A 13349-nucleotide genomic window follows, 5' to 3' on the forward strand; every position below is an offset into this window, starting at 1 on the left:
ACAAAAATAACTCAAAACCAGTGAATGACCAAGCTCAGTAACCTGATGACTTCTGTTTTAAAAAATCAGAAATAAACTCCTCTTTCTGTGATTCGTATTTGAAAATGACAACAAAACCTGGAGTGGTTATTTCATCTTCCGCTGCAGGAACAGCTCTGTGTGGGTTTAAAGCCCAGGTATCCACTGGAGGACTTGAAGGAGGTGCAGCTTGAGCCAGAAGACTTCAGAGGGGTGTAGTCTAAGCCAGGGGACCTCAGAGTAATCTAGCCTCAGCCAGGGGCGGGGGAGGAGCTGGGTGGTCAAGCCTCAGCGGTGGCGGGGGGCGGGGCTCAGAGTGGACAAGCCTAGGCTGGCAGAACTCTGAGTGGCCTAGACTAAGCTGGAGGGTTCCTTATACCAGCATAGCCTCACAGGAGGAACTCAGAGTGGTCTAACCTAAGCCAAGGGACCTCTGAGTGCTCTCCCGTAAGCTGGGGATCTCAGAGTCGTCTAGCCTAAGTCTGAGCAGCCTTATACAGAGTAGCCTAAGCCTCTTATCTCCTGCTGGAGGAATTCAGGCTGGCAGGGGGAGGCCTCCCAGGGCCCCCCTGTAGGTCAGCTGCACCAGGACCCAAGTGTCCTAACTCCTGGTCCAGGACCCTTCCCTCTGTTTCTGAAGCAGTGAAAAGGGATTGAAATTCCTGGCAGTGTATGGTACGAGTGTCCCTAGCATTGTTCTTTTATTCACAAAGGGAACATGAATTTAAGGAGAAACTCACAATACTCGATAAAAATATCTAGCATTTAAGCACAAAGCCAAAAACAAGGCGTGGTTGCCCGGGTGCTGGAAGTACGCTGAAATCCTGAAAGTCTCATTTGTTGTTCAGGAAACAAAATGGAGCAACTTTTCTCTGCTCGCTCCTGTCCCCTCCTCCCGTGACTGTTCCTGGCAGATGCCCAGAGCAGTACCCTGTAATTCCACGGGACATTGTGTACATTTGCATCCGCTCAACCAGCTATTTACAGCCGCCCTTTACCGCCACCTGTAAGAGGCAATGCCATAACGAGTCTAAGTGGCTGGGCTGGGAACTGGGTGCCCCGTGACTTTCTCCACTTGAAGAGCCCGAATCTATGGAGTGGTTGGCCCTTGGAGGAACAAGGAGACAGCTGGGGCATCACACGTACAAGGCGGAAGGCTCGAGAAGGAGGCGCGCCAGACGGAGGGTCCTTCCTCGTTAGCTCCGCTCGGTGGCTCCTTTTCCATTACCGCAACCGCGAGGGGGAACCTGCCGGGCCTTCAGCGCGGCGTGTTTCCTGCCTGATAACGAGCCCGCTGCCGTTTGGATTTGCTGAATTTCTGAATCACCCGAGCCGCCCAACAGTCCAGAGGAGGGTGGGGACTCGGTGCGCTGGGGTGGGAGCCCCAGTTTGGCGGAATCGGGGCTGGATGTCACCCCCTGGAGTCCAGGAAACCTGCTCACGGATGTGATGCCGCGACGCAGGGACACCTGCGCTCCCCTGCGTGCCGCACTCGTGCAGCTCCGGGTGGCAAACGGGGTGAAGTGGGGGCGAGGGCGAGAGGAAGTTGCGGTGCTGGAGCGTCAGAAACGCTGCCTTGGCTTCCCCTGCTCTTTGGAGGCTGTCCCGAGGCGGGGCTGGAGGGCTCTGCACCGCGGACTTCCAAGTTGCCCCCGTACAGCTGGAGGTCGGGAGTTCTAAGCCCCCCGAGGGCGGTGCCCCAGCGGTCCCAAGTACCCGCGAGAAGCCCGGTGCACCCGACCGCGTGCCGCACTCGGAGCGCACCAAGCCGAGCAGAAGCAAAAGATAAACCTGCTGGGCCGGGGGGCTGGCCGGCTGCGGCGCAGAGTCAGCGCGGACCCCGAGCGCCTTTCGTTTTAAGGAGCCTTACTTCTGGGAAGGGACAGGGAACTGTCAATCAGCGAGGGAGGGAGCGCACCGGCGCTGGGTGATGTCAGCGGATCATCTGCTCGATAACAAAGAGGGGGTATTACAGGAGAAAGTTGCAGCGGCGGCGGCGGTCACGGCGGCACCCCGGAGCCTCGGCGGCGAGGGGCCAGCGGGCGGAGGGAGTGGGGAGAACGGCTGCTGCCGCAGCAGCTTAAGACCGAGGAATTGAAAGGGCTGTAGGGGGAGGCAGTGCGAACCAGCCCCGACTGCCCCTCCTCTTCCTCCTCCTCCTCCAAACTCGCAGGGTTCAGCCCCAGCGCTCGCTCAGCCGCCGGGAGCACCCGGACGGACGGGAGGCAGCCGCGCGGCCCCGAGCTGGGCACGGTCCCCAGCCGCCATGGATAGCGACGACGAGATGGTGGAGGAGGCGGTGGAAGGTACAGGGTTTCTCTGGGGCTGGGGGAGGAGGCGCCGAGGGCTTGGAACGCGGAAGGAGTGGCGGGCTGCGACCCGCGCGGCGCCGGGCCCCGCGGCCCCCACTGTCCCCTACGCGGGTGGCCCGCTGCCCAGCTCGGGCACGGGCCGGGCGGCCACGGCCACGCCGCCGGGAGCGCGCACTGCGCGGCGGAGCGCAGACCGGGAACGGGGTTCCGCGGGGCCGGGGCCCCCGGCAGGGTACGGCCGCTCCAGCCTGCCGGGCCAGCGCCCGCATCCGCCCTCTGAGTTGCGAAGCTGCCCCGCACTCTGGCCTCCCCCCTTTCGGGGATGGAAGGTGGGGTGCGCGGGAGGACAGCCCCCTGAGACCCGCAGCCTCTCGGAGCGCTCCCTCCCGCCCGGCTTTGGCAACCCGAGTCCCTCTCCGGCTGCCAGCCCTTTCCTTCCGCTCGCCGCTGCGACCTGCGGTGACCGCGGCCGCGGCCGGGTTCGTCCCCCGGCGCAGCGCACGGGGCCGACCCAGGCACGTGGCAGCCGCGGCCGCGGCGGCCGCTCTTCCGAAAAGATGAAATCATTGCAGGGCAACCACCACGCTCCGGACCCGGGGCTTGAACGCAAGCCGACCGGGAGGCCCTCCCCTCCGTTGCCCCCGAGCGAACTCAGGCAAGCCGCCCCTCCCCCTTCCTGCTTCCGAGCTCGGGTGCCGCCGCCGCCACGCTGTGCAGGCGCGCCGCAAGCCCTGACCGAAATTGCTGGGTGACACTTAACTTTCTGAATTCCATGCCGTTGGCTGTGGGTGATATCACCGCCTCAGTGTCGTGTTTCTCCGCCCCTTCTCTTCTAGCGCCCCTCCCCCGACTTTTCTCGCCACTTTGTTTTGCTGAGTTTCTCCACCTCTTTCTTTTTTCTTTCTTTTTCTTTCTTTTTTTTTTTTTTTTTGCTAGTTCTAAAAAGCGAGGTGGGGAAGTTATACAATCTAGTTGTTTGTATCAGGAGATGTTATGATTTTGTAACAGTGAGTACTGGAAAATACTCTTTAGCATGTTTACTTTTTTGATTCCAGCCCAGACAACACGTCGTGATGTTTTGCAATGTTGTGTGGTATTATTCCAGAATATTTTAAACCAAGCGTCCAAGTAAATAACGTTAAGATTTTGGTTGAATCTGGTTTCTATCTAATTTGTATAAACAAGTTGTCACAAAAGGTAATGAAAAAGAAAGTAGCAACAATGTACAAATGCGTAAGGATATATAGTTATTGCTATACTGGGAGAAGAAATCAATTTTTATGTTTTCATAAAACATAATTGATTCCTTTTGCAGTGATCTCGAGGTCTTACAGTGAGATTAAGTATAATAATAATTCTGAATTCTCTGAAAGATATCCATCCTGATGTAACTGTTAAAACTTATTTCTCTATCCAGCTTCAAAGAGTGTTAGTTGTTGTTGTTTTAATTTCACAATGTTGTGAATTCACAGAACTATTTAATAATCAAGTTCGATGTTGGGGGCTTCTGGCCCCAGAGACAGTGATTGAGAGGGTCCATTGGAAACCTTCATTTAATTTAAATTATTGACTTCTTGTGCCTTCATATTATGAAAGATAAACAAAAATTGTGCTCTCTTCAAATTGTTAGGGCTTGTTCTCATTCTTCAAAACTTACTTTTATTTGTAAAAATTTAATGCAAACCCTTGATCACAGGCAGTGCTCCCCAGGTTAAAAACCACATTCCTTTTTGAAGCTGTTTAGAAACATAAGGCCCGGTTGTTCATGGTCCCTGGGTTCCTTGCAGAAGGTGAACAAGCAGATTTAGAAATGTGTCTGTTGGTTAGTCCTTTATATAAACAAGGAAGAATCTGTTATATGGGACCAACTGTATGCATTACTGTCCCAAATCAAGAATATGCTTTAGGGTGAGGGGGTCACTAGTAATACTCATGCTGGCACAACTAGTTCAAGCCTTGAATGTTTGGGAGCAATCCAGGACACATGGTCACTCGTTGTACCTGACAGTAAACAATGAGAGTAGGACAGAATCTTTTAGAGTCCTTAGGAGCATTTAAGGGTCAAACTCTGCCTAGCGGGTGTGTGTGTATACACAAAGTGAACTGTACCAGTGGGCTTTTCTCCAGCCATTACTGGCCTTTCTAGTGCCATCTGTAACAGTCTTTGCTTATCATCTAACACGTCCTTGGGAGACTGGTAAGAGGCTCCATAAACAGAGCCTTGGTCTCCACAGTTCCGTTGTCTTCACTATTATGATCACTGCTGTAATTGTTCAGTTCTTACTGTGTTCGGACTTTGTGCTAAATGTTTCACACGCACGTTATCCACTCAGTCTTATGAAGTGGGCACTAACAGTATCCTAATTTTACAGGGGAGGGAACTGAGGTACAGAAGAGTTAAGAACTAATCCAGGGACACTCAGTGAGGTAGGGGATAGGCTTAGACCTCCAGAACCTCACTCCACCATACCACACTGTCTCCCCACATTTTTCCTTTTTCTTTTTTTTTTTTTTTTAGTTTTTAGTTTTTAGTGAGTCAGTCAAATATAAGCAATACTCAGTAACTGGGTTTGGAAGCAATAGTTGAGTACTATGTCAGTATCAGTTTTTATCACTGGAGAGCTTGGTTCTGACAGAGTTCAGTGACTTTCAGAAAAATGTATTTGGGGGAAGAGAATTTAGCTGACAGCCTCTCCAACAGACATTGTTATTCCTCTTTTTCTTCTTCCTTAGCAATTTATCCTGGGGAAGAAATTCGTCTTCGCAGGAGCAGAGTTGAAATGTTGGTTCTCTGTCAGGGTGGAACCGTAGCCTGGGTGAAGTTCTAGGCTCTGAGTGGATGAATCCCGAGGGGAGGTGGCCGGTGGAGGGAGTAGCTGTTTACTGCTGCTCGGTAGGCAGCAAGCCCTGGGCCTCAGAGGGCCCAAGAAAGCCACCTGAGATCCTGCTGTGGCTTTTAAAAAACTCTTCCAGGCTCATTAGTTCAGTAGGAAGTAGTGTTTATCACTAGATTTGTCTACCCGTAGATAACAAAGATGAATACATTGTGGTCTCCAATAGAATTTTAAATACAGCTATCCTATCCAAACAGATGAATTATGGTGGTTGAGAGGAAGTAAAAATTACTTCCAGCTTGGGGAGGGAGATGGAGAAAGATTTCCCAGAAGAGGTGGTATGGAGTAGATTCTAGTTGACAGGGGGCCTCAGTGAGCGAACACAGAGGTTGGTACCTTGTCATTATGGAGGCACATTCAGAGACTAAACATTTGGTTCTGCCAGAACAGAGAGCCTGGGAGAAAAGTGGACAATAAGATAGAGGAAGAGGCTGTGTATCAGAGGCTGAAAATGTGAATTGTGTGCTAAAAGCCATGGGATGCCACGGGGGCTTCTTAGAGCTGGGAATGATAGGAGCAGAGTTCTGCTCTGGGAAGGTGAACCAGCAATGGTGAGCAGGATAAGGGATCACCTAGAAGATTCCTTTAAATAATCCAGATATGTGGTTAAGCAGGCAGGGGGAAAAAAAAAATGGAAAGGCTTGGAACAATATAGGAGATGCTGAGGAAAAATACTCCAAAAAAAGGAAGTATCAGAATGTCTGAAAGTAGGGAGCCAGGATGAAAACAAGCAAGCCAGTATTCCACTGCCCGCAGCTCCTCAAAATACGTCTCCTAATATCTTATCCTGCCTGTCTCTAACAAGGCTGGCTCGTGCTCTGTACTGGGGGAAAATGCATGCCAAGTGCACTGGTAGCACCCCTTTCCCGTGGACCACGCACTAAAATTATGACCCTCACAACATTAATAATTGAGCTCTCACGAAGAATTACTCTCCCAAACCAAAGTATGCTCTTAACACCCAGTGTAAATGCATCATCGTGAGGGGCCTGTTCTTTGCACTAAACAGAATCAGTTTGCCTTTTATTATTACTTTTTTAAGCAGATCTGTTCTACAAAACCAGCAGTGCATGTAAGGGTCTCTTATTCTGAAGGAAACACACTAGACACAGGCATGTGCATGCGCGCGCGTGCACACACACACACACACACACAAACACACACACAAGCTCTACTCTCAGATCTCCCGTGGGTAAGCCTGAGGCAGTCAACAGCGGTGTGTCTGACCCAGAGGGAATTTCCTTTGTAGAGATGGACCATCACTGCCCAGAAGACAGGCCTGGCTCTCATCAGGTTAAGAAAAAAGCTGAGAGGAAACTGGAGGGGGAATTTTTAACCTTCTAACTGCTCAGTAGATAATGATCTTTAGGACAAAGTGAAAAAGTAAAAGTATGAGACTGTTACATTTTTTCCTTCTCTAACCTCTGTAAATATTTAAAATCACGCTGAGGTCGGATCTACAGCATGTGGGCTGGGACAGTATTATCAATGCAGAATAGTCATTCCAGTGAATTTTCCTGTTGTTTGAGTCTGGTGTTCAGCCTCTGTTTAGCGGGAACTGGCCCAGAAGCCCGTTGGCTGACTTGGAGCATTTTTACAAATTGACCTCAATCAGAGCAAGGAGGAGGACTAGTGTTGCTCTTTGAGTTAGGTAACGCTTGGAAGGGATAGGAATTTGCGAAAAGGACATGCTGTTGGAGATCCTGGTGGGTTTTTTTGAGAAATATCGTAATTCCAGAGGCTTCTTCCACTTCTCTTCCTGGGTCCCAAGAATACCTACCCCTTTAGGGATACCTTCTTCCACCAGCAGCAGGAAAGAAAGGGTATGCTGCTAGTTTGCTCTTACCTGAAGAGAAAAAGATGGAAAGAATTGGGGAAAGGGCTTTCAGTATTCATTAGCACCATTCAAAGTGGTTAATATGTTTCTCAGATGCAAGGCGTGGGCTTCCTCAGATGAGGAGATAAGCTTGGAATGCGAGGGCTTGTTGTGAGGTGTACTTGAGATAATAGGAAAGGATGCCCTCCATTGCCAGATGCCTAATAGGCATGCAGACTTTTTTCTTCTCTGTAGAGCAGCGGTATTGACTAATACTGACCAGACAACTATTCCATGATGCTGTTATCCACATGGTGTTTGAAGAAGAGTTATACCAGATCGTCTACAGAAGCTCTAATGTTGAACGGAGGTGGGAGGGCCAAACAACCAAATCTCTTCTCTTCCCTACATTACTTTCTTTGGAACATCTCTTTGTTGTTGTTAACTGTTTGGGTTGTTTCAGAGACCAGGTTCTTCTGCTAGGAAAACCACTCCAGGCTATTAAATATTCAGGGTGGAATTCTCGAATGATCCCAGGACTTAATTAATCTAGCTCTTTTTAATTGATCCTGTTCATTGATAACATCATCTTCCTTTTGGAAAGATGAGAGGAAAACAAGACAAGCCAACAAGAGGGGCCTGCTGTGCACTGATAGAGGGAGAGGGAAACATCATGCATCTGCATCTTCCCAAACACACCGTGTTACCCAAGAAACAGCACGTGTTTTCTGTCCCTATCTCAGCTAGGGGCTAAGAAGGTGTTGGGACGATTTTTCATGGGCCTGTTGAAAGACACACTGACATAAGCATCCTTCATGGGATGGGATTGAATGTTTTTGCTTTCATCTCCGTTGGGATCAGTACTGTCCCTCAGGTGCTTTTAGCATGTTCCATGTGAACATGCTAAACATGTTCCATGTTCCATGACACTTTAAATTTTCTCTAATTTTCCACCGCTGGGGATGCGCCTGCAGTGTTTTATTCAGAAATAGGACAGGACTGTCATGAATGAGGGAAGGTGGAAATGAAATTTTTACACTGGTTTTTTTCCTCCTTAGTGTTCAGGTTTACTATAATAGATCTCTTCATCTAAAGTACCATAAAAATTTTCATCAAACATTAATATTTTAAAGTCTAAAATATGTGAACTTTTTTCTGTGGGGAAATCACTTTCAACTAATTAGTGACCACTTCAGTATAAGGCTAAAATGATTATTGTGATATACCTAAATCGTAAGTGGAATGCTAAATCCATAGAAATGTTAATCCCAGCATTTCATAGAAGCAAGCTTTCAGCTATACACGGAGTGGGTTTTTTAATGAAAATTAAAAAAGTATATTTAATTTATTTCAATGAGAGAAACGTCACCAGTACATCTTTAGAAAATAATTGTCCAAATTATTTCATATGACTTGAGTATCATTGAACATGCCATGTATAGTTAATTTTTGAGTGAGAAGAAAGCAATTATGGCCTGGTTGCTTTCTAACCATTAATTTCCTGGCCTTTTGTAGAAAAAAATTTGTCCTAAGAGGAAAGGAGCCATATCACTTGTGATTTAAGTAGTCACGTTTTATTGTAATATTCTAGATAATTCATTCTATACAGAGTCAAGTGTAGCAATAAAACAGTGTGTTTGTTCGTTGTTATTTTATGTTTATAATCAATAACACAAATAGAGAGCTTTTTTGTTGTTCGTAATAACGCTTACTTAACCTCTCTTCCAAGGGGCGATTTTTTTTTTTTTTTTAATCATGTTGGAAGAAACCATTTCAGGAGACTAAAGCATTCACTGTGGTGGTATAGTTTGTGTTTTCCTTTAGGTCTGTGAGCCATCTAGAAGCCCCATTTAAGTGTTTAATGTCCCTGCATTGCACACCGTGTTTAATGCTTTCATACCTTTTTCGTCCATGACCCAGGTCGTTAACCCAGGAAAAAGCCAGGAGATTAACTACTGCCTTCATTTTCACCCACCTCCACAAAATTAGCTCCCCAGGATAATTGGGGAGATACCAATGAGGTGACTTCTGGGTTTTGTGAAATATGCATATAATAATAAAAACCTAAACATTGACTGTAAATATAAATATTGGAATATACGAGTCTGTGACCCAGGAAGAACCAGCAATTTAAAGATCACAGTGTAATAAGAGCTGCTGATATTCAAAATCACTGTTGAAATGACCACATGGATACTTGCAGCTGCACTTAAAGCACAAACCCTCTGAACATAGTGGGAGAGGGTAAATGACAAGGTTATTAATAAAGATTCAAAGCTGAAAGACACTGTAAAGGAAAGCAGTAAGTTCAAGGTTACGCTGATGTTCAGGCTTAGAAGGACTCTGAGTTCATGTGTTAGTACAATGTTAGGCGTATGAATATTAGGGCAGTTTCAGAGATGTGGCTGTGTCCCTTGTGTGAGTATGACAGAGCAAGCAGGAAGGTTTTCAGAAGACACTGGCTAGCAGTCCTCCGCATCCTCCTGGATAGTGATCTGTAAAATTGTATCGTATACTGAGTTCTACAACTAGATAACTTATTGCAAAGACAAAGTACCTTACAATAGACTATAAAATGGGGCTATCTCAATCTCATTTCAATTAAGCAAGAGAGTTTGGGGACATTGATTCCAAATATGAGCAGTGCCATGTAGGGACGTACTTGGTAAATTGCAACATGCAGATGTTATTATTGGGAATAACTTGTAGTCCCCAGTAAAATGCCAGCTCGTTTGTGCTTCCTAGTCTGAAATCTGTTTAAGTCCCTCTGCTGTAGCCCCCACCTGTTCACGAAGTGTACATAACAGATCAGTTGATACTGCTGATGCAGGCATAGAACGCTTGGTAGGTGCTCTCCCCCCGAGGCAGGCAGGGGGCCCTCCGGCTGCTCAGGGAACGAGCTGGCAGGATCTGAGTGCAGATGTGGTGGTGGGAGTGCACAGAAGATGTTAAGCTTTGCTGTGTGCTTCCCTTTCTCCAGGGCACCTGGATGATGATGGATTACCACACGGGTTCTGCACAGTGACCTACTCCTCCACGGACAGATTTGAAGGGAACTTTGTTCACGGAGAAAAGAACGGCCGAGGGAAGTTCTTCTTCTTTGATGGCAGGTAGCCCTCGCAGTTTTGTTGAGTTTCGTCTTGTTGCGGGGGGTGGGGGGGGTGGTTACCAAATTACTGTACTTGAAGGAATGATACAAATGAAAGAATTTAAGTGGATGTTTTGGTGCCACTTACAGAAGAGGCAGACGTCACCCCAACAGCTATACACTGCTTTGGGGACCCAGGGAGTCGTTTGTGCTCCTCTGGGGAGTCAGCCTGAGGCTTAGGTCCCTCATCACTGCTTCCTAGGCTGTGCTTGCCACAGCTCCTCTGTCTTGCCCGAGTCAGGGAGCTCCCATCACACACACATTAGTTACGGGGCTCACCCAGTTCTTTGATGGATTTCACCTGCTTGTCCACATAATGAATCCCTGTGAAGCCACACAGATGGGGATTGTTTTTGTCGGGGCCCAGCTTGGGCAGCTCAGGTAGCGACTGATTCTCACTTCTTTTCAAGGACAACACTCACTCCAGTGCACGCAGCCCTCTCTCTTTCCGCTGTCACGGTCTGGTTCCTTCAAACACTTTGAAGGATGATGCGGCGACCTCGTGGGTTCCGCAGCTTCGTAATTTTCTCAGCATATGCCCTGTCCTCATGAGATGGGTCAAGAAAACATTTAGCAAGGCTCTTCAAAGCTGCCTCATCTCAGGTCAACCAGGGAGACACGGGACAGGTGAACACAGGGTGTTCAACTCCAGACTCATGGTGTTTGACAGGCTGCCCTTTGGGATGACTGTCATTATGTGTGGTCCCTCCGTGGTGATGTCACAATTGCTACCTTTGATGCTCTGCCTCTAGCTAAAATACGTTCCACAGCAGGGTTCTTGTTATTTTGCTTTCACCTCCCATCTGAGAATGCCATGAGGCAGAAGCTCCTTTCCCTCTTGAAATAGGTGGGAATGACCACAGGAATAGACTTTATCTTCCAAGAAAAGATGGAATTGTAGGGGCACAGTTTTCCAACCGTGACTTTTAAACCATGTCAGTTTCAGAAACAGAGAATGACCATGTGAATTTCTCAAGCACTGAGAGGAATTCAGAGACACGGGAAGGCCAGTTCTCTTTCTGCCCGCTTGATTGAGGAATAGGGAAATGGATTTAGCTAAAGCAGATTCTAAGATTCTGCAGGGTACAGCGCTGCTTCTAAGCTCTGGACATCAGTAATAAGCCAAAGCTTCCTATGCCCAGGAATTCCTTTGGGAAAGGAAATGTCTAAGCTGACAGTTCAAGGGTGACGGAGGGACTGGCTTGTGACCAGAATGCCTTTTCTGTAGATGGAGTGGGTTGTTTTTAAAGTTTTTAACAGTTCTTCAGGCCCTCCATTATCTGATACAATGAGGAAAGTAACAAAAACCTATCACAGAACTTTTGTACAATTTCATTTTCATTATTAATCCCAACCTTCTCTTTCCTATGCTCCCCAGCCCCACACCACATCTCTTTTCAGTGAGCTTTGCTTACAAACTGTACATTTTTTTTTTTTAAGATTTTACTTTTATGTAATCTCTACATCCAATGTGGGGCTCGAACTCACAACCCTGAAATCAAGAGTCGCACGCTCCACTGACTGAGCCAGCCAGGCACCCCACAAACCGTACCTTTTAAATGGCCAGATGCTTTACTCCCTTTCCTTTGCCCCTCTGTGGATGCCTGATGGACACCCGAGTCCCACTCTTCCAAGATCTGGTATCAATGCTTGCTTCTCTCACGATTCCTTTAGCCAGTCCAGAGGGAAGCTGCTCCTGCCTGTTCTCACAGCAGTTTATTTATACCTCTTTTCTGGAGAAGTGTTATTTCCTCTCTCATGCGGCAGTTATTTTTTATTCATTCAACAAATGTATATTGTGCCAATGTCTTACTTTCCCTAGAGGACAGAGGTTTCCTTGAGGACAGAAGCTGTTTGACCGGCTACGCTTCATGGCACTTTCCCTTAATTTGATACTTTAAAAAAAAAGAGAGAGAGAGAGTCTTGTTAAATGAGTCTGGAAGCGGAAAGAGAAGGTAGAATTCACCCAGAACACTCACTCCACCCCCACCACACGCATACACACACACACACACACACACACACACACACACACACACACACACACACACACACACACACACACACTTACTTTCTCTCTCTCTCTCTCTCTCTCTCTCATGCTTTCAGTCTGGTAGCTGATGATCCCACCCCGTCATTGACTCCGGGGAAACAGTGCAGCAGGGTCAACTGATGGGAATGTTGCTGACTTGCTTGCTCCCCAGACCTGACACGCAGTGTTGTAGGGCTAGACCTCTCTTCCGCACCAGTGTGCCAGGAATGAGCTGTGTTGGCTCCAAGATACTGAGCCTGTTGGCTGTGGGAGGAGCTGAGGGAGGCCCGACCCTTCCCAAGCCCTTCCCTCCCTTCCTCCCTCCCTCTGTCAGGCGGGTCCCTTCTAGCTGCAGCTGGATTTACCCACGTCCCCCTGCAGCCCTGCGCATGAGTGTCCCAGCGTGAAGAAGCTGAAACACTAGGTCCCATTGAAACGAGGCCAGTACATATCAATGGAATAGAAATTGATTGCCCTTCCCCCCCCCTTTTTGAGGCATTAATTACTAGTTTTTATATGTACCAGTCAAACATCTGGAGAGACTTACGTTAGATAAAATCAAGAATGGTGGTATTAGCACAGACCTCAAGAGGTTTCTGTTGGGCCCTTCCTCGGATAGATCGGGGCTAACACTTAGATGGAAGAGAGTCGTACCACTGCTTTTATGATGTAGCAGTATGGTGACAGGTTCTCAAAAGGTCACCGTCACCTCCTTTCTTCAACCCAATACTGAGCGTATTATGAGACATCTGTTAAAAGGATATGCCATAAACATGAGTGAGATAATCTTATGACTGAAAAAATGGCCGTGGAATCTACTGGGCCTTTTTAAGGAGGGTGCAGGATGTGGTCATAGAGAAGTCAGCTGTTTCTCCATGAACCAGTACCCTAATTTAGGTTTGTCTATTAATTTTTCTCCCTATTAACTGCTCCTGATTGTTAGGGTCTGATGTATTGGGTTAACCAAAGTGGGGACCCTATGCTTTCACTGCCAGTCAGGAGCTTTAGTCTGAAAAAATTCCCCCCCAAAAGGGCTGAAATCAAGGTTTTAAAATAGCAGGTGAGGAAACAGAAAGTTTCCGTGAGAGTTTTTAAAAGCTGTCCAAACCTGTAATGCAGGCTTATGTTC

At 47.7% G+C, this 13349-nt stretch overlaps 1 protein-coding gene across 2 annotated transcripts in view; it reads left to right on the forward strand.

Moving 5' to 3' along the window:
- The first annotated feature begins 1046 nt into the window (after nucleotides 1-1046).
- The window catches only part of SETD7 (SET domain containing 7, histone lysine methyltransferase), a 46620-nt gene continuing 34317 nt past the window's right edge, over nucleotides 1047-13349 (forward strand). Inside the window, exons 1-2 of one of the 2 annotated variants that reach the window (XM_045995012.1) lie at nucleotides 1047-2324; nucleotides 10021-10150. In XM_045995012.1, coding sequence (XP_045850968.1) covers nucleotides 2285-2324; nucleotides 10021-10150 — 170 coding nt within the window. In that variant the 5' untranslated portion in view covers nucleotides 1047-2284. The remainder of the gene's footprint in view (nucleotides 2325-10020; nucleotides 10151-13349) is intronic. The other variant, XM_045995004.1, reaches the window with a different exon arrangement.

This window comes from Meles meles, chromosome 2, assembly GCF_922984935.1.
Source record: "Meles meles chromosome 2, mMelMel3.1 paternal haplotype, whole genome shotgun sequence".
In the NCBI taxonomy this organism is placed as follows: Eukaryota; Metazoa; Chordata; class Mammalia; order Carnivora; family Mustelidae; genus Meles; species Meles meles.